The 21,382-nt window shown below is 42.4% G+C and overlaps 1 protein-coding gene across 2 annotated transcripts in view; it reads left to right on the top strand.

The window, feature by feature from the left end:
- The window catches only part of GATB (glutamyl-tRNA amidotransferase subunit B), a 104,283-nt gene extending 86,172 nt beyond the window's left edge, over nucleotides 1-18,111 (top strand). For both annotated transcript variants that reach the window (XM_031942869.1, XM_012552170.3), the window contains 3 exons: nucleotides 5,446-5,524; nucleotides 14,493-14,627; nucleotides 16,168-18,111. In XM_031942869.1, coding sequence (XP_031798729.1) covers nucleotides 5,446-5,524; nucleotides 14,493-14,627; nucleotides 16,168-16,293 — 340 coding nt within the window. In that variant the 3' untranslated portion in view covers nucleotides 16,294-18,111. The remainder of the gene's footprint in view (nucleotides 1-5,445; nucleotides 5,525-14,492; nucleotides 14,628-16,167) is intronic.
- Nucleotides 18,112-21,382: the final 3,271 nt, after the last annotated feature.

The raw sequence follows: 21,382 nt of genomic DNA, 5'->3' as shown, positions 1-21,382 counted from the left end.
TCCATGCTGCTTCCTTTTTAAAAAGTAATGAAACAAAATTTCTTTTTGAAATTTTATTTTTTAACATTCTTTTCCTTTTAAATTTTGAATTCTAAATTCTTTCCCATTCTCTCATCCCTCCCCCACTCATTGAGAAGGCAAGCAATAGAATATCAGTCATACATGTGAAATCGTGCAAAATGTTTCCATATCAGCAGTGTTGCAAAAACTAAAAAAGCAAGACCAAAAAAAGGAAGTGAAACAAGTTGGCTTCAGTCTTAACTCAGAGTTCATCAATTCTTTCTTCAGAGGTGCTTCAGAGATAGCATTTTTTCATCATGAGTCCTTTGGAATTGTCTTGAATCATTGCTCTAATCAGCATAATTGATCATCGTTACAATATTGTCGTTAGTGTGTACAGTGTTCTGGTTCTGCTCACTTCACTTAACATCCATTTCCCTAGTTTTTTCTGAAGCCATTTTGCTCATCATTCTTAAAGCACATATGCCATGATAATCATATACTTTAACTTGTTTAGCCATTCCCGAATGGATGGACAGCTCCTCAATTTCTAATTCTTTGCCACCACAGAAGAAGTTGTTATAAATATTTTTGTACAAATAGGTCCTTTTTCTTTTTCTTTGGTCTCTGCAGTATAGTAGGGGTGTTTCTGGTTTAAAAGGTATGCACAAAAAATAAAAATAAAGGGGCAGCTAGGTGGGACAGCAAATGGAGCACTGGTCCTGGAGTCAGAAGGATCTGAATTCAAATCCGGCCTCAGACACATATTAGCTGTGTGCAAGTCACTTAACCCCAATTGCTCCCAAATTTTCTTTTAAATTTTCTAAAAAGATATGCACAGTTTTTTAGCTCTTTGAATATAATTCCAAATTATTCTCCAGATTAGTTGGGCCAGTTCACAGCTCTACCACCAATGTATTAGTATCCCTATTTTCCCACATCCCTTCAAATAATTTCTTATATTTATCTTTCTCTCTCTTTTTTTATCCTGTCCCTTTTGTTTTTGATCACTGTCTCTCTTTTTTTTTTATTATTATTATAGCTTTTTATTGACAACATATGCCTGGGTAACTTTGCAAAATTATCCCTTGCACTCACTTCTATTCCAATTTTTCCCTTCCCTCCCTCGACTCCCTCCCCTAGATGGCAGGTAGTCCCATACATGTTAAACATGTTAAAGTACTAAATACAATATATGTGTACATATTTGTACAGTTCTCTTATTGCACAAGAAAAATCTGATTCAGAAAGTTAAAAATAACCTGGGAAGAAAAACAAAAATGCAAGTAGTCCATATTCATTTCCCAGTATTACTTCTCTGGGTGTAGCTGGTTCTGTTCATCATTGATCACTTGGAACTGAATTGGATCTTCTCATTGCTGAAGAAATCCACTTCCATCAGAATTTATCTTCATATAGTATTGTTGAAGTGTATAATGATCTGGTTCTGCTCATTTCACTTAGCATCTGATAACTGCTTCTCTTAAATTGGCTCCTCTTTTATGTGAACACACACACACAAACACACCCTTTTCCCCCTTCCCTTTCTATTTCCCTATGGGTAAGATAGAGTTCTATACTTAATGGAGTGTCTATGTGTATGTGTGGTTAGATATTATGGTTGGATGTTTTCTCTTTAAACCAGTTCATTTGAGAATGAGGTTCAAGTATAGCCTGCCCTCCCCTACTTTCCTTTGTTCCTTGCTTGCCTCTTTTATGTGAGAAAATTTTCCTCATTCTTCCTCTCCTTTTTCCCTTCTCCCTGTGCATTCTTTTTTCTCATTCTTTTTTTTAGATCATCCCAATATGATCAACTCATTGCCATGGCCTCTGTCAATGTAATGATGGAGTATTTTTGTTTTGTTTTGTTTTTTTGTTTTTTGATGAGGGAATTGGGGTCAAGGAACTTGCCCGGGGTCACACAGCCAGGAAGTAGGGTAGCTCTCCTTGATCTATTTTTCAAGTCATTTGTTTTTTCATGATGTGATATTTCAGCTTTTCTATTTTTTTCATTCTTTTAATTTAGTTTTGTTTCTTGATGTCTTGTGGAGTCATTACCTTCCATTGATCAAGATTCTAATTTTTAAGGAATTATTTTCTTCAGTGAGCTTTTGTATTTTTTCATTTAATCAATTCTACTTCTTCAATATAATTCATCATTGAAATTTTGTACATCTTTTAATATATGGACAATTCTGTTTTTCAAGGTATTATTTTCTTCAGCATTTTTATATGCTTCTTTTACCAAACTGTTAATTTTCTTTTCATAATTTTCTCGCATCACTCTCATTTCTTTTCATAATTTTTCCTCTACCACTCTCTTTCAGTTTTTAAAATCACTTTTTAACTCTTTGAGTAATTCTTATTGGGCTTATGTCCAGTTCACATTTTTTCTTTGAGACTTTGCTCATAGCTGCTTTGACATCTCTGAGTTTGTGTCTTTAATCTTCCCTTTCACCATAGTAGCTCTTCATGGTCAGTCTTTTGTTATCATTTGGTTATTTTTTCAGCCTGTTTATTGACTTTGAACTTTAGTTGGGCTCTGTCCTGAAGTAGGGGTAGGGAATACTTCAAAACCTTTTTTATTCTGCTGCTTCCAAAGCTAGTTTGGGGGGGAGAGGAGGCTGGGAGACTTTGGTGCCTCCAAGATGGTGTGATTTGGGGAGAGGTTTGGTCAGTGGTCTCCTGGTCTGTGTTCTTGTCCTTACCCAGAAAGGACTCCTGGGTCCTTGCAATCACTAAGTATTTATGCTCTCTTGGGATTTAAAGCGCTTCTTTCTACCCTCAAATTGTGACCTAGAAGCAAGTAATGCAATGGAATTGCCAACTCCTACCCAGTCCTAATACAGAGGTCCCACTGTAATCTTTCTCTGATCACTTGCCAGATCCCCTTACTATCTCTGAGATAAGAGCTCCCAGTGCTGCTGCTGTTGCTACTTCCAAGGCCTATGGAGCTGATATTGCCAGCACATGGGCTCCAGACCAGTTTCCTCTCTTACATACTCCTTTCCTTCCAATCTCTTACATTGTCTTGGGCTAAAAAAAAGTTTTGCCTTAACCTTTTATTGGCTCTGCTGCTCCAGAATTTGATTGGAAGTTTTATTTTTTTTATTTTTTTATTTTATTAAAGCTTTTTAATATTCAGAAGATTTGCATGGATAATTTTTCAACATTAATCCTTGCAAAACCTTGTGTTCCAATTTTCTTCCCCTTTCCCCTCTCCTCTCCCCTACATAGCAAGTAATCCAATATATGTTAAACATGTTAAAATATGTATTAAATCCAATATATGCATACATATTTATACAATTATCTTGCTGCATAAGAAAAATCAAATCAAAAAGAAAAAATGGGAAAATAAAATGCAAGCAAACAACAAGAGAAAGAATGAAAATGCTATGTTGTGATCCACACTCCATTCCCACACTCCTCTCTCTGGGTATAGATGGCTCTCTTTATCACAAGATCATTAGAACTGGCCTGAATCATCTCATTGTTGAAGAAAGACACATCTGTCAGAATTAATCGTATAATCTTGTTGTTGCTGTGTATAATGATCTCTTGGTTCTGCCCATTTTGCTCAGCATCAGTTCATGCCAGTCTCTCCAGGTCTCTCTGAAATCATCCTGCTGATTGTTTCTTATAGAACGTTTGGAGAAGAATGTTGGGAAAACTTGACTGTAGTGCTTTCTCTAGTCTACCATTTGGGGTCCTGAGAAAACAGCAGTTCTTTTAAAAATATTCAGTAATTCTACTCTTGACTCACTCAAAGAAGTGTCTTGATTAATAGTCCGAATTAATGAAGTTTGACTCTTCTTACCTATGTAACCATATAAGTCAATTTCACTAGTTTGTACTTCAGTGTCCTTGTCTTTAAAATGTGGATAGAAATAAATTTTCTGTGTGTTTTGTAGGGTTATTCTGAAGGAAGTTTTTTTTGTAAACTTTAGAATTCTTCAGAAGTATCTAAGTTATTAGTAGTGTATTGTGTTGCCCTTCCTATTTAGGAATTCTTAACTCCATAACAAAACTAAATTAAGTGTTTATATAAAAGGTACAAAGTTTTTACTGTAACTCATTATATTCCTTCCCTGAGATCACATTACTAAAGCCCTAGAACCCATGACAGGGTTGATGAGATGAATGTGAAACTAATTAAAAGAATGTCAGTATTAAAGTGACAATTTTTTACTTTGGCAGAAATAGCAAAGAATTAGTGTTGGCCCTTAGGCCTGTTGTGACTTGTGACTTTAAGCAAATTACTTGGCTTCATGGGCTTCAGTTTCTAAATCTGTAAAATAAGCTAGTCAAACTAAATGATCTCTATCTAGCTGTAGATCTGAGCCCATGATCCCAGACATGGTAAGGCTCAAAATAGCTATTAGTTCTTAAGCTCATTTAATTTAAATAATAATATTAAAATTAATCTAATGTTATAATCTAAAGCATGTAAAGCATGTTGACATTATTAGCTTTTCTTTCCTGAAGTACTTTCCAATTTCTTTGTAGCCCCAATATTTATAGCACTGTGCCTAAAAAGATGAGATTAGACAAGAAAAAAACCTCACATGGTAGCGCATGGTGGACATTTAACAAATGTTTATTGACCTAACAAATGCTTCCAAAAAGTCATCTGCAGAATCTTCAGATTGTCACCTCCACCTTGCCTGGTGCTTCCTCTTCCTCTGCAGGATGGACCTGAGCTCTTGAAGATGATGCTAGCAAAATACAGGTTCTGGAAAGTCCTACCTGCCAAGCTAGAAAGAGGGCCAAGCGCTGACTGCATGTCTGTTGCCCATGGACCAGCTAATTAAGAATAGAGAGGCTTATCACCAGCTTGGCCCATAGGAAGTTGTGGGCATAGGTTTGAATTCTCCGAACCCGGCAGCTCCCACAGAGTCTGCTAAGTCATGGGAGAAGGTCAGCCCACATTGGCAAAGGGAGCACCCATATCAACAAAATTTTCAGCCCCTTAAATTATTAAATCGTTTTCAAACCAGTGTTGCAGTTGAAAATACTTAATTGCTGCCCGTTTTCCTTTCTTGTCAAAGGTTCATGAATTTTACACTTACTTCCCCTCTATTTTTTTGCCTAATTAAATCAAGCACTTTGTTGTTGAGAGAGAAATCCATGGTCCAAGTTCTGGGAAACAGCTGTCATTGTTAGGCAGGGAGATATAGAAAAACCGGCTCTACACACTAAAACTTGCATTTGAAGCTACAAAAACGCAGGGAAAACAGTTGGCCTATTTATTTTCACCCCTGGTACACAGTTACTGAAATCAATAAAATGGAGAGTTGTGTGTGTGTGTGTGTGTGTGTGTGTGTGTGTGCGCGCATGCATGCGCGCTGGGGGAGAGGAAAGGATAGAGAGGAAAGATAAGGAATAAATAGATGCAAAACCAATATGGAAATCCTTTTATTTTTTTCTCCTTTCTCATCCTAGTCCCATCTCACCTTCTTTGTTGGCTGAGCTTCTCAACCTTCTGGACCGCAAAGCCATCTCCGTGCCCGCAGCTCAACAAGTGAGTCTAAACTTGCTAAGGCTACTGTTTACTCTCTGATCATAGGAAATGTTTATGAACGTGCCATCGTAAAGGGGGTTTTGTAATGGCGGCATTAAGTGCTTCTAAGGGGTCTCTTTTATGCTGAAGGATGGAAGAATTCATTTGTTAGTTAGGATAAAAAGCCATTTCCAGGCACAGGTAATTTACCACTCTCTTTGTTAATTGGGGAAGACTAAAATCGTTAATTGGGGAAGACTGTTTAATTGCTTGACATTACAGGAATGTTTACCCCAAATGTGTGTTTATGAAAGAGGCGAGAGCACAGCAGGATATGCATGTCCTTTTAAATGGAATTACAGATGCCACCAGTAGTGTCCTAGGAGGCCAGTGACAGACTCTCCACTGCTCCCCTGACCCATTTGACAGCCTTCCCGGCATCCTGCCCTCCTTCTGCAGGAGCACTGAGGGATGTCCTGGGCAAGTCAGTCCTCCCTGCAACAAAGGGTGAGACCCAACCACTGGGGAGAAAGGGAGCTGAGCTGATAGCCTTCTTACAGGGAGGGGGGCATTCAGACCACCCCCCAGTCCTCTGAAATTCCATAGAGGTCCACAGAGGCGTGGAGGCGACTTCCCCGCTCCCACCTTCAAACTCCTCTGCTCCTGAGGTTTCAATCAGAGTCCTAATGTTATTTTAATGGAGCTTTTTGCATTTAATATTTATATGCACCAATGATTGGAGCAGGTTACAAAGCAGTGATGCTCTAGAAAGGCTTCTTCCTCCTTCTGGCTAATTACTAGCAACCATAGAGTGTGCGTTGTCCTCTGCGTTGTGAAAATGGAAGCGCAGCCTAATAAAGGCCCCGTTTACCCACCGCCGAGTGATGCTGTCGAACAACAGGGACCGTGCCACATTTAGAAAAGTATTTTGGCTGCCTGGGTGTCAGAAGAATAACAAATGTTTATAACCATTCTCAGCAGTAGGGAGAGATAGTAGATGGCCTGGGGGCAGCAGAAGCTATATATACACAAGAGCAGATGAATTGTAGCGTTGCAGGGGGAGGAGGAGGGGAGGAGGAGGAGGAAATTTCCCCCCTCCAAAATCTAACGGTACCAGGGGAGACAGTTACAACAAGAAGTGATGGAAGGCTGACAGCCTGAGTTTCAACAGATGTGCAGATAGAGATGTTGGATTGCATCTGCGTCCTTAATTTTTAAATAAGTTGGGAGTGATTTCTAAGGTTATGAGAAAGCACCGAAACCACAATAAAGAGCCCCAAATGGGAGGGCATCAGGAGGCTGGAGCCACATGGGGTCTGCCCTGCCCTACTGATGTGACATCTGGTAGGGCCGGAACCCAGAACCTTCTATGGCCAAACAGGAAAGCCTTGTCCAGCCCATGCTAGCAAGCTAGCAGTGATTCCTTGGACAGCAAGGGCTGGAAGCAGGTTCAGAGCCTCCTGGTCAGAATCCCAGTCTCCCCTCCCGCCTTTCTTTCTGTCTTTCTCCCTCTCCCTCCCTCCTCTCTCCTCTCTCTATCTCTATCTCTCCCTCCTCCTCCTCCTTTCCCTCCCTCCCTCCTTCTCTCTCTCTTTCTCTCCCTCCCTCCTCCTCTCTCTCTCTCTCTCTCTCTGTCTTTCTTCCGTCCTCTCTTGTCCTCCACTTCTCACTTCCCCTCCTTCTGCCTGCACATCCCCTCTCAAATCCTTTTGCTCCACTCCACCTATCTGACCAGAACTGCAGTTGAGTCCCATCTCCTCCCCGCACTAAAACAATGTCATCCCCTCCACGTGCTCCCTCCTCCACACCGCTGCCAAATCCCTATTCCAAGGACAGAAGTTTTCTCTTCTCATTCTCCTATTCAAAGATCTTGGGTGGCTCTCACATTGTTTCTAGGGAAAAAAACTAGCAATAACTGACACATAAAGAACTTTGAGTTTTTTCTGTAGCCTTTTATATCGGCTTTCTCATGGCATTCAGAGCCTTCTCTGCCGATTTCTCCTCCCCTTCCCAGGTGTTCCTTTTCATGGTCCTTCCCTGCTCTGTTTCTACCACACTGGTCTTGCTCCCCAAATCCATGCTGCCATGCCCTACCTCCAGTTGCACCCCGGCCTGTGATGCATTTCTTTACCTTCTCCCATCCCTAGTTGCTTTTAAGGCCTACTTCAGGTCCCGCTGCTGCAGGACTCCCTGATCCCCTCTTTTTGCAACCTTTGGCCTCCAAATTACCTTGTGCATGTTTGCTCTCCCTAGTAACACGTATAAGCTGGTTGTGTGTGTGTGTGTGTGTGTGCATGCATCATTAGGGACAAGAGCTCTAGGTTTGGATCCCAGCTCTTGGTCCTTCCCTGTCTAAAATTGACCACGTCTTGTTGGGCCCCGATCTCCACTGCTGGGATGCGAGAGGTCACAATGGTCTCCTGGGCCAGCTCTGAATCCACATGAGGCCTGGAAGCAGCAAGGCTGAGGGGCCTTGTGTGATTCCTTCTGGGGGACTTGACTTACCAGTCCTAAGAGCTTAAGGCAAGGGGCATCCTCAGCCCTCTTGGTCCCTAGGAGCAGGCTCAGCTGTCCCTGTACCCATCTACCCAGGACACTATCTGTGACTTCTGTTTTCCTATTCTTACTTATAACTTCTGATTTTATAGCACTGTCCTGCAGGGAGCTCGTACCCAAGGAGCACCCTAAATACCTCCACACCTTAGGGAAGTAGCTGCCTTTCTGCAAGACTAGTAGAGATATTTCCATTTTTTCAAGAGATACAGAGAGATAAAGTCATGTCCTGGCCAGCCGCTGAGTGAGTGACTTTGGGCAAAAGCACACTGATTCTCAGTCTTGTTGTCCAGTGACCAGACCAGGCCTGTTCAGCAGCATGTGAAGTCCCAAGGCTTTCAGAACCCAGCCCTTGCCAGGTTACGAATGCCAGGCTCCCAAGAGAGCAGTGGCAGAATTAACCTGCTAATAAAAGCCAGATGATTTCAGAGTCCTATAACTCTTAAGCCACAAACACTTTCCAGACCTGGGGCCAAATTCATGCTTAAAAAGAGACAGGCACGTGTGTGTGTACGTGCCCCCTGCTTGTACATGCCCAGAAGTAGGTAGGAGAGATACACTGTGTGTGTCCCCAGAGTGTGCCCGCAGAGGGGTCAATGGCAAACCCGGGGCCTGAATTGAGAGAGTTTCAGCCTCCAGCTGCCACCCCCTTCCCTTTCAGCACACAAAGATTTGGGGGCAGTAAAATTGGGTGTATCTTACTGCGTAGAGGTGTGGATCATTTGGGGCCCTTCCTTCAGTCGCAGGAAGCAGGTGGTGTGCTGGGTCCCACCCCTCCTCCGGCTCGGGCTCACCTTATTTGGAGGCTCCTTCTCAAAGAGGGGAAAATAACAGGTTGTCTCCAGTAACTGTGCTTCCCTTCCCAGCCGGAGAGGCAGTAAGCCATGTTAGCAGCACAGATGTCTCTCTCCCTTCTGACTCTAAAGGCTAATAAGTATCAAACTGATATGGGCAAACGGGCTTCATTCATCCGACAAGCATTTATTAACCTGATGTGCTGGGAGATATAGCATATATTAACTGCAAAGAGAGAAACAAACCAGTAACAAAGACCCCCACCTAGAGTTGGGCAGGGAGCAGGGGGAAAAACAGCACAGACACAAAGAAAACCATACAAAATCCTTTTAAAGAAAATACAAATTATCAATGAGAGAAGGTGATGGAAATGACAGGATACTGAGCTGGCAACACTTAGAATGGCTCTTCAAATTTCTGAAGGGGACTAATGAGAGAGAGTAGGGAACCCCATTCTGAAGGTCTTCCAGTGCCAGACAGAAAAGTCTGTTGGATTTTATCCCAGAGGAGAAAGGGAGCCGTGGAAATTTCTTGAGACAGAATGTGATATGACCAGACCTGTAATTTTAGGAGCTTGTGCTCTAAGATCATGCACATAAAAGCTTTGTGAGCTTTAAAGTGTTGGTAGTTGTCATTTGTATGATTTTCCCTCCATCTTACAAGTCATATACTTAGAAAAAATTAAAAATTAAAAATCTTATGTTGGAGAAGCAGTTGGGCAGCAATCAAAGAAGGATTTGTAACTGTCATCCCCCAGGATCTGAAATCTGAGTTTATGCCCCCATCTGTCAGCCCTGGCATATGCACTGCAGCGTGTACAAGGCAGGCCTTTCCAACTTACAGATCACCCCATCACTTTGGCCATCGTTCTTTACCATTTACTGGGCTCCAGTGCCACCCTCCAAGCCGCCCAGCGCTTCTCGGGCAGGCCGATGCCATGCCTGAGACCTCTTCCTGGCCATTGTGTCCGAGCGGCACTCCCCTGGGCAGAGTAATCAGGCAGAAGCTTGAGATTTATCCTGCTGAAACATAGAGTGAGTATGAATAAAGCCAGGGAGAACCCTGGGTAGGGGCAATGTCCTGGAGGTGTGGACCACTCCCCAGAGGTTTGGGCTCCTGATTTCTACCAGTCAGGAGACAGAGTGTGAACCTCATGAGGCCGCTTTGGAGGCTTGGATCTGGGGATGGAAAGGACCTCGAAGGCCAGCCAGTCCAACCCCTTTATTTTATAGATAGGTGACTGAGGACCATGGACAGAGCTACAAAGGCAGTATTTGAACCCAGTGTCTCTGATTCTAGAAGCCGCATTCTGTCCAGGCTTCCGTCCTGTAAGCCTGTTTGCCTCGGTTTCCTTGGCTGTATTTTATGGGCATGACATTAGTACCTTCATCACAGGCTAGATGTGAGGATCAAATTGAGACTGTTGTTGTAAAGTGCTAGTAAGCCCAATGGCCGGCACATAGTAGGTACAGCATAACTACTAGTCACTATCGTCATTTACTGCAACATTTTGAACTATAAAACTGACTTGTCAATTATGCAAACAAAGACATCTTGGAACGGTGGATAGAAGGCCTTCTTTAATAGTACATACTGGCCGCTCTTGGAGGGATTTATAGATTTGCTTTCTGGGGTATTCGTGGGGTATCTTCACCCCTTTATTTCTGCCCTTTAACAAGCTGATATTTCCCAAGCACTTAGCAAGGGACCAGATTCATTGTTCTGTTGTGGTTCTTCTAATAGTCTCAGAACAGCTCCCCCGCTTTGGGATCCAATGTGTTTGCACAGGGGTCAGAGTGGGCTGCTGTCCAGTGAGGTCCCCCAGGTTTTCAGGCTCCCTGGCAAGCCGGGCCTTGGCTAGAACAAATCCTGCCTTTCCTGCCAAACTGCTCTGCCTCTGAGAGGAGCGCCATGGATTCTTGCTCAGTGGGGCGGGGAGTGAGGGTGCCCTTCTGTTCTCAGTTTTGTTTCTAGACCTCGAGGAGGGCTATGGCTTGTACATTCTCAAGCAATCTCTTTTTTAGGCAATTCTGCAGACAGAATTGAGCAGAAATAAACCCTTTGCCAAAAGCTGTTTTTACTCAGCACTGCTTTTTTTTTTTTTTTTTTAAACGCCAGTGTATTATTTTTAAGGCTTTTTTATGTCCTTTTTCCTGTGAAGCTCACAATATCAATTAGGAAAAACCAAATGTCCCATTTGGTGCAGGTGGCTGTCTTGAGACTTTGTCCGTCATTTGGGAAAGGTGAATTTCCATCTCCCTGCATCTTTCCCAGCACCTCTTTAGGAAGACATAAATCTGTAATACCTTCCCATCAGGCATTTCTGATGACTTCCTTGAGGTCCCAGCTGACGGAACATAAAGAAGTCAGGGGGATAGGGCAAAGATCAGCTACTCATGCTTCAGTATTGCCAGCTTCTATGAGGAGAAGGAGTATTATAGACTATGTTGTGTTTCATTCAGCAAGCCTTTATTAAGCACTTCCTATGTACAAAGTACCATGTTAGACACCTAAGATTCACCTGGGGTGAAATTTAAAGGTAAAACAGTCCCTTTGTTTAAGAGCTTCTAATAGAGCTTGGGGTCTGTGAACTTGCTTTTAAATATTTCATATTTATAATAATTATATTTTACTGTTTTAATATTGTACACTATATTTTTATATTTTAATGATCATTTTTTCAATAGAATTGATTCTTCTGTAATTGGCATTTTAAAACTGTATTCTAAGAAGGGGATAGATAGGTTTCACCAGAGTGTCAAAGGCGGGGACCATGACACATGAACCATACAAGGGGGTACATGTACATAGATTATAACTATGGTGGTAATGCCTCATTTTGAGATGGTCCTATAAGATTTGCAAATGATGGGGACAGCCAGGTGAGGCAGTAGATAGAGCACCAGTCCCAAAATCAGGAGGACCCGAGTTCAAATCTGGCCTCAGACACTTAACACTTCCTGGCTGTGTGACCCTGGACAAGTTACTTAATCCCAATTGCCCCAGCCAAAAAAAAAAAAAAAAAAAAAAAAAGGATTTGCAAATGTTTAAACATTGGCAAACATATTCTCTCATTTGTACCTCATAATAGCTCTGTGAAGTAAGTGTCATTACCCTCATTTGGCACAGAGGGAAAGGGTGACTTAATAAGGATAATGACGTAGTACTTGCTATAAACCATGGCTTTTTAAGTGCTTTACAATTGTCTCATTGGATCCTCACAAACACCCTGAAAGGGAGATGCTGCTATTATTCCCGTTTTCCAGATGAGAAAATGGAGGCAGAGGTTAAGTGAGCTGCACAAGACCACATAGCTAGTAAGTGTCTGAAGCTGGATTTGAACTCATTTCTTCCTGACTCCAGGCTGAGGGCCCTGGTGCAGCTATTCAGTGTCAGAGGCAGGATTCAGACCTAGGGCTTCCTAAGTCTAGCTTTCTTTCCAGTACACACACCCTATGTAAGTATTTACAGAGTAAACACAAGATTATATGGAGAGTGGACGCTGAAAACTTGGGGGATCTGGAAGAGCCTCATGGAGACCCTGAGCTGGAAGAGCCTCATGGAGACCCTGAGCTGAGCCTTGAAGGAAGCCAGGGAGAGGAAGGTTAGAAGAGAGCACAGTGCAGACCTGGGGGACAGCCCATACAAAGGCCTGGAGGCTAGAGATGGAATGTCGTGTATGGAAAACAGCAAATAAGTCAGGTTGGCTGGAGCACTGGAGGAGAGAGAGGGTCATGGGAAATCAGTCTGGGAAGGCAGGCCAAATGAGCCAGAGCTCAGTGAGGCCGATGAAGACCCTGCTGAAGCCTGAACTAGCAGTGGGCCTGGGTGAAAAAAAGAAACAGGTCTGAGGGACAAGATCAGGGCGAGATCAGGAAGACTTGGCAATTGCTTGGCTGTTGAAAGATGGAGGGTCAAGAGTCAAACCCGACTTGGAGGGAGGAATCCAAAATACTAAATCTCTTAAGTGTTTATTCAGCACCTCTTGTATGCAAAGAACTGTATGTACTAGGTTAAAAAAGGAGTTTACCACTTATTGGAGGTTTAATGTTTAGGACATCATCACATATGGTGCAAGGTAAAATATGATATGAGTAATGGAGGTATTCTGACAGTGTAGAATGGGACAATCTGAGGATAAAGCCACTGATTGCACGACCAGTGCAAGGATCACCCAAAAAGTGGCACCTGAGCTAGACCCTGAACAAAGAGAAAGGTCATCTGTTATAGAAAGTGACATCGGGGACATTAGCCTGTTTCCTTATTGCATCTTCCATCATCCACTCTGGGCAAATGAACGCTCGGATGCATTGGCGGGTGGGCAAGTCACAGCAACTTTGCCAAACCTCAGAGCGGCACCTTTCCCCTTACTTTTCTTGACCTGCTCACTGTGGTGGTTGGGTAGAGCTGCCTCTTTGCGGGGCTGGCTCCTGACTGGCCCCCCTCTGTCACAGGAGAAACGGGGAGTTTTCCATCTCCTTCCTTGCCATAGTAATAATGATATAACTATACAATCAGGACTGCAGGCGAGCCTATGGGGAGAAACAAAGGCTGCTGCTGCAGCCCCCGTGTAGTATAAGAACAATAGGGAGGAGGAAAATAGACCCCAAGACCTCTCTTCCTTACAAATACCCCCTGTTTTTAAGGACATCATTTAAAAAAATAAAAAAGAAAGAACACACACACATACACACACACAAAAAAAAGCCCACAGACATGAATGGATAATTGTCCCAGTCAGGCATGGATCTAGCGCTACCTGTAAGGAATAAATAAAGAGGTAGGCCTGGGGATTCTATGCGCTTTAATTTATGTTTTTCTTTGTGTTCTCATTATGAGGCCAAATAACTTTGTGCCCTCGTGAAGTCCTCTTCCCCAGCAGGAGGAGTTATCTAGAGCTGGAGCTGGTTTCAGCCCACTGGCTGCCTCCCGCCGCTTGTGCGTGGGTCCTCGCCTTTACAGAAAGTTGCCATTTCATTTAATTAGTTCACCGGATTGATGGTGTGCCTGTCTCCAGGTTGTCAGCAGGAGTCCTGGGACTAGTGACTGCCTCCTCATGACTCCCACAGTAGCGCAGGGAAACGCCGGCTCTGCCCAGAGAGAACAGCGTCTCCGGCAGCATTCAGCCAAGCTCTCGGAGGGCGCCCACTAACAAGGTTTTGCATGGGTGAATGCTGAAAACTACCTTTGCTTGTATTTTGAAAAAATAGAAAAAAAAATTAAATGTTTAAAAAAATTAAATTATTATTTTAATAAAAATAAAACTGAGAAAATCAAAAAAGCAAAGATCTGTTCAGGGCCCAGAAGAGCCTCATCTCATGGTTCAGGAGAGAATACTGATGTCAGATCAGTCAGATCTCCAGAGGAAGGCAGGTCCAAAGGGTGGATGTCACTCGTTCAGGAGCCACCCAAGGAAATAGCATTCCAAGCTAGATTATTGTAGTCCTGATCCAGGGGTCACTCTGTTTCATTGTCACAGATTCTTTCCTCTTCCACATAAGAAAGGTTCTAGTGTCAGTTCAGCCCTTTCTCGTCCTCCCTCTCCCTTCCCCAAACCCTTGTAACTTGGCAGCCACGGAGCCGGAGCTTGCCTTGTACCAGAGATCATTCTTTGCTGTGTCCTCCCCACTCCGGTTCTTAGGTCTTTGAGGAATTGTGGCACAACAAAGGGAAGACGCCGGGCCAGATCATTCGAGAGAAGAAGCTTGAGCTGCTCCAGAACCAAGAGGAGCTGGAAGAGATCTGCCAGGCCGTGCTGGACAAGCATCCTCAGGAGGTGGCGGTTTTATTTGTGATTCTTTTCCTGGGAGGGAGGGGGCTGCCATCAAGCGGGCCAGAGGTTTCCTCCAAGTCATAGTGTTTTTCATCTGCATCCAAAGTCAGCAGGCAGCGACCTCTATTATGAGCCACAGGCCTGCTTGTGACCCAAGTCACCCAAAGAAAGAAAGAAAACAGGAGAACCTTTCTGCCCTCAGGAGGGGCATGAAATTCGTCCCTAAGCCTAGCTGGCCCAGCTTGAGTATTTATATCCTCCTTGATATTTGGGACAATTCAAGTTCTATTTTCATTAGAAATTCTCACCCCTCTGAGCACCATTTAATTTGCATAAAGTAGTTATTTATAGGAGTGTCACCAAAATCGCCAAACTGAAATTTTGACCTCTTTTAAGGGCCCAGCCTTTCTCGAGGCCACAAATAACTCTCCATCCAGCCCAGCTAGCTGTCAGGATGAGGAGGGCCTCATCATAGGAAGCAGGCCTGCAGGTCCTGCAGTGAGGGAGGGGAGACATGGCCACACAGACACTCCCAGCTTCAAGCCCACAAGTGATTGTAAAGGCAGCATGGAAAATTATTTTTAAATTATGGAGAAAATCCTTGACAGGAGCATGGCTGAAAACCAAGTCATTTTATGCTGGGAGTGTAGCACAAAATAGGCAAGCTAAAATGAGTGGGGCCTCTCCCTCCCCCCAGGCTAATCATATTGTCAAGAGGGATTTTTCTGTGTGGGGAAGAAAAAAAATTGCCATCATCCCTTAGAGAACAGTACCCACCTACCCATCAGCTTGCTGGAAGACACTAACAGCCCCATAAAGAGCTCTTGATAAAGAAAATGAGCTTGCACCAGGGCTTCTGCAATCTCCATCTTCCTGCCTCATCTGCAGCCACTGATAAAGACACTCAGAGTCTGATTTGTTCCGAAGCCCTCCAGTACAGGTAGACCAGGCGTCAGAGCCCATGGAGGGAGCTTCCAGCCTCACATACTCGTTATGTGAGATGCCTTCGGGGCCTCCCTTCTCTCCCCTGCACCCTCCAATTACTTTGAAAGAGCTGCCTTTTTTTTTAAACAGAGACTGCATTTTCAGTGACCAGTGAGAGCCAGGATTGTGGAATTAGAGAGATTCACTCTCTTTGCTCTGAATCAGACTTTTTAAATTCCCCGTAGGAAACTTGCTCACTTAGAGGCCTTTTAAGATGCCCAGGTTGCTTGTGATACTTAGGAAAGGAACTTAGCTAAATTACCATTAGGATGTCCCCCTCTTGTCATTACAGGAGTTAGAGTGAAGGAGGAGAGTTGTGGCTTCCAAAATACCCCAGATCCAGGCCATCATTCACTTGCTAATTTTTTCATTCATTTATATTAGAATCCAGAGTTTGGAAATTTCCTTTCAGCAGGAACCTAGAGAAGACATGAACTGAAGATTTTCTTTACAAAGATCGCCAGACTCAACCTAGGGTCCTTTCTCCCCCACCCCCAGATCAGCCTGTAAGAGCTGTTTGCTTTTCCTCTTAACTGTATCTCTTTACGTTTCTTTGAAGGTCACGGCAGTGAAGAAGGGAAACCAGAAAGTTGTGAATAAACTGATTGGTTTGGTCCGAAGGGCAACACAAGGACGAGCAGATCCGGGCAGGATAAAGCAGATCCTGGAGAAGCAGCTGCAGTGAGCAGCTCTGGGGCCACCCCCCCCCAACATGAACACGAGGAAAGCAAACTGGTATGGACTGTGTTCCGGACACCTTTCCTGGGACCTCAAGGCCACAGGCTCTGATCTCAAGCATCTTATTGCCTCCCAAGCCAACCAGGAGCTCACCGGGCCCACCACGGTGCTCTGGCCGCCAGAGTTCCCACCCCTCCTAGACTGGACAAAATTGTCTTTCCCTCCACACCAGGTCCCCGCGACCAAGATGGGCAGGAAATTCTCCACAGGAGAACAGAAGGTCTTACTCCTGTGTTTGTTTCTGTGCCAGTGGGAACTTCTGGGGTTTCAGTCAGAAATGTAGCAGCAGCCGAAAATCTCAGATCCTCAAATTCTGAAATAAATAAATCAGGTTCAACGATTTCAAATGATGTAACAGCTTTTCTCTTTAAAGGGGAAAAAAAAAGTAAATCCAGGAACTCAAGCACTATATTTTTAGCACTAAAAATTGGTTGGTTCAGGCAAAAGGAACTGCAGTTTCTGATTGTGGTGAGAGGTGTGGGGGCAGGGAAATGATGGTATCGCCCCTACCTACTCATCATCCCATTAATAAGGATGCTTTGGTTCTCAGCACTGCAGATTCGAGGAGCCTACAGCTTTGGACACAAAGTCTAACAGAGATCATATTTTTTAAAAAGGCAACTAGATGTTTTCAAATATTTTAATGAATAAAATATATACTCATGCTTCACATTAAAAAATTAACTTACAATTCAAATATTGTGCAGAAGGCCCCAAAAAGCTGTAACATTAGGTTGACTCATTTTGTCTGGAAAGCATAATACTCTAAATTAGCAAATAGAGACCTTGACCTTTTAAAGTAATTATCGTGCACTAAACTTGACATCCACATGAAGGCCTCCTTGCTTTTATTCATGTTATATGACCAATCACACCATTTTATCCACGCCGCACAGTAGGCCTCCTTTGGATATCTGTAACCTTTGAGCTGACAACCAGTCTTGTTTTATTTTGTTTTGAAATCACACAGGACAAAAACAAGAAAGCAAAATCCTTCAGTGGCCCTAGTGTGCTACAAAACTTCATCAGCCCTTGATAAAAACAAGATGTCTAAAATACAGACACCTCCTTCTTTGTTCTTAGTGCTGTCCTAGGTACCATGAGAAATGTATTGCCAGCCTCTCCCCCTGCCTTTCCAATTTTCCAAATACCCCTTGTTTGCAAGCAGAGGTGATAGTTCCCTGAGAAAAAGTGGAGGGGTGGAAAATAACCCCCTTACCTTTCAAAAAAGAGGAATTGATTCATGCTGGCTGTATTCTCAGTATTAGATGAGTAGAGAAGAATGAGCAAGGAACCTCTTCATTCTTGTAGTAGCTGTTTAGAATTTTAAGATTCTACCTCACGCAAAAGGGGAAAAAAATTCACACAGCGTATCCTACTTAAACACTGAAAACTAAAGGCCCTGAAAACAAACAAACAAAAAAAAAAAAACATTTTTACTTTCTTCTGCTCTCCCTAGGAAAGCAAGTAACTCAGGTCTGAGTCTCTTTTCTCGCTCTAGATTCTGTAATTCCATGAATCACAAATGAGAGGGGAAGGCAACCTCTTCCTTCTCTAACAAATAGAATTTTGCTCTTTGTGTCAATGTTTCAGAAAAGGCCCTAACTTCTAGGATAATAAAATTTGGCGAAGGCATTTCAGGCTTTTTCAGAACTTAAGTCAAGTTATTACTTAATTAGGATGGCAGCTCTATCAAGATTTTTTTCTTTTTAAACAGCAAACATCTTTGTAAACCATATTAGAGATTGAAGATTCACAATGAAAAATGTCAGAGTTAAGACACTTGGCCTTTAAAATATCAAATCTTCTACATTGCATACAATTGCCTATTATCAGGTTTTAAGATCTCCCCAAACGGACTTTGTGTTGATCTAATTGCAGTTGTAAAAACTCAGATATAGTATCACAGACATTTTATTTGAACCCTCAACAAAATAATGTGATTTGTTTGCTTGAGGTCCCAGAAAATTCACAGGGAAAGCAGTAGTTTTATCCTCTAGTAGCTCTCAGTAAAATTCCATTTTAAATTCATCCTTTGCATGGGTGTGGATTTTGTTTGTTACCCTTCTTTGCTATTCAAGGAAAATCTCATTAAAATGTATGAATCAGCACTAAGGTGGAGTCTTTGCCATCTGTCATTTGAAGCTACACCTGTAGAGTTTGGTGGCTGATACTCTGTGCTCTGACTGTGAGAGAGATGATGTGGAAAAACAGGCCCTTCCCCCAGACTGATTTAGAACATGTCATCCTGGCCAGACCCAAGCTTCAAGAGTAAATGTAGTTTTCCTCCTGTGAGAACAGTCTCCCACTTTAAACTACACACCAGCTTTGGAGTCACCATTGCCCACCCATCACTGGCTGTTTGGGCCTGCCACAAATATCAAGAGAAAGGATTTTCTGAGCTCATTTAGTCCCACCTACTTAATTTTATTTTTTTTAAGAGGCAATTGGCGTTAAGTCACATAGCTAGGAAATATCAAGTGTCTGAAGCCGCATCTGAACTCGGGTCCTCCTGTCTCCAGGGCTAGTGCTCTCTCCACTGGCCACCTAGCTGCCCCTACCTATTTTTATAAGTAAAAAAACAAGTTCAAACGACTCGCCCAAGTTGGCATAGTGGGGTGCTCTGAGAATATGGCAGTTTATCTTACATCACAAAAGGAAGGGAAATATGGGATGTGATCATAAGACTAAGTGGAGGAAAACTTGCTTAAATAAGGAACATTTTATACACGTATTGTAAATATAAATGGAGAGAGCAGTGAGACCAGAAACAGCTAAAAGAGACTAACCAATATAAAAGTAGAAGCAACAACCTGTTTAACCTACATCACATTGCTTGCTGTCTTGGAAGGAAGATGGTAAGGGTCGAGAAGGAGAAAAATTTGGAACACAAAGTCTTTTTGTTGAAAACAATCTTTACATGGATTTGGAAAAATTAAATACTGTAAATGGGGGTAAAAAAAAAAAAATGGAAGCAGTACTCCAGAGAGCATCTAAGAAACAGATTAAAATGTAATTGGGAGTTGTTTGACAAAAGATATAATAAAACACAGATGATCTTAATTTGTGGTTTTCTAAGTCACTGTGGGACCTGTGGCGATCTGTTTTGATTTGAATATGACACCAGTGATCTTGTATGTCCCAAAAAGAACATAAACAAGGACAAGAGAGTATTGCGTCTTTGTTTTTCTCTGGTACCTGGCACTGGTCTACAGAAGGCACTTATTAAATGTTTGTTGAATGAATAAACTGTAAGCTCTCTGAGCTTATTCATCTGTGAAAATAGGTAAAACAAATACTCATGCTCCTTACCCTGACGGCATTGTTGGGAGGTTTAGATTAAAGGGCTTGTGTGAAAGTACTAGTGCCATTTTGGTGATCCTCAATCATCGACTGTCCTTAATAATAATTGCTTAGCAGGGATCTTTCACATTGATCTCACATTTAATCATAATACTTAGCTGGGCACAAACCTAGAAGTGAAATCAATTGGCCAGTGCAGCCAGCCAAAGACAGGCCCAAGAACCACCTTTCTAGTCCTATTCTACCACTTCAGTGGGGATGGGGTTTTACCTGAAAGCCAGGTTTTTAAACTGGCTTATTATGAGTAACCTGGAAGGAAGGAAACCATCTTTAAAATGTAATTCTTGTTTTCTAAGAGTCTCATTTATATCACCCCCATGCTCCAGCATTTATCACCAGCTTCAGGGGCTCAAGAATTCTACAAAGTGACCTTTGATTGGGGGGAAAGGGGAGATGGAAGAGGAGATTGGGTCTCTCTCTTAGAGAGAGAGGCACTCATGAGCTCAAACCCAATATTGATTGGCATGGAAATTATAACCTGCTCCAATGCTACAACCTGGACCAGCCTGCCTCATCCTTACCTGGCCTGGTATCCCAGTGCTCCCAGGGAGTCCCCATACTGGTGGCAAACTTAGTAAGGACATCCAATTAGTTTTTAATCCTACAGCTCAGAATTCCTGAACCCAAACTATCCAGCAGCCTAAACCTCCTGGCAAGGATCTTAGCCTGTGGGTGCCTCCACACCTAGTTATCCATTAAAAAAAATTAAACCAGGGCAGCTAGGTAATCCAGTGGATAGAACACCAGCCCTGAAGTCCGAAGAGTTCAAATCTGGTCTCAGACACTTACCATACCACTTCCTAACTGGGTGACCCTGGGCAAGTCACTTAACCCTAACTGCCTCAAGAAAAAAAATTAATAACATTTCTTTTAATAAGTATTGAGAAAAGACAGAAGAAAGCAGACTATGGAAAATACAAATCTAAACTATTTTGTTAACCAAAAAAATCATCTGACTTTTAGCCAGATATATTTGTGTTATTCTTTGTAATAAAGGTGCTAAATTAGCAAACAGGGAAAGCAAGGAATAGTTTTACCTATTTGATCTATTGAGAAAGGGAGAATTTATGACCAAATAAGAAATAGAGAACATTTGTGAACTGCAGAATGGATAATTTTGATTACATTAAATGAAAAAGGTTTTACACAAACAAAACCAATGCAGCCAAGATTAAAATGAAAGCAGAAAGTTAGGAAACAAGTTTTACAAGTGCCTGATAAAGGACTGATTTCTCAAATATATAGAAAAGTGAGTGAAATTTGTAAGAATATAAATCATTCCCCAATTGATGTGTGTCTATCTTTAATTAAATCTGTTTCTTCTGACTTATATGGAACTATGTTTTACATGATTGCCCAAATCACTTACATCTTGAGGGATGGAGGGAAGAAATTTGGAATGCAAAATTTTATAAAGAAAAATAAAGTTAAAAATTATCTGTACATATCATTGGAAAAAATAAAATACTATTTAAAAGAAGGGGGGAAAGGTGCTAAATGGTCAAATTGATAGTTGTACCATGGCATATCAGTTGCTACCTCTTTGTTAAAGAGACTTTTAGCTAGAAATCATTCATCAAGGCAGGCAACATCAAATTCCAAACTCCCTCTTTTGAAATGAGTTCTCAATAAAAGGGATCCTGCCCAGGAGAGAAGTTTCCTCCTAACAAGTC

Source organism: Sarcophilus harrisii, chromosome 6, assembly GCF_902635505.1.
Source record: "Sarcophilus harrisii chromosome 6, mSarHar1.11, whole genome shotgun sequence".
NCBI lineage: Eukaryota > Metazoa > Chordata > Mammalia > Dasyuromorphia > Dasyuridae > Sarcophilus > Sarcophilus harrisii.
Note: the sequence above shows the minus strand (reverse complement) of the source record. Positions and strands in the feature narration are given on the sequence as shown.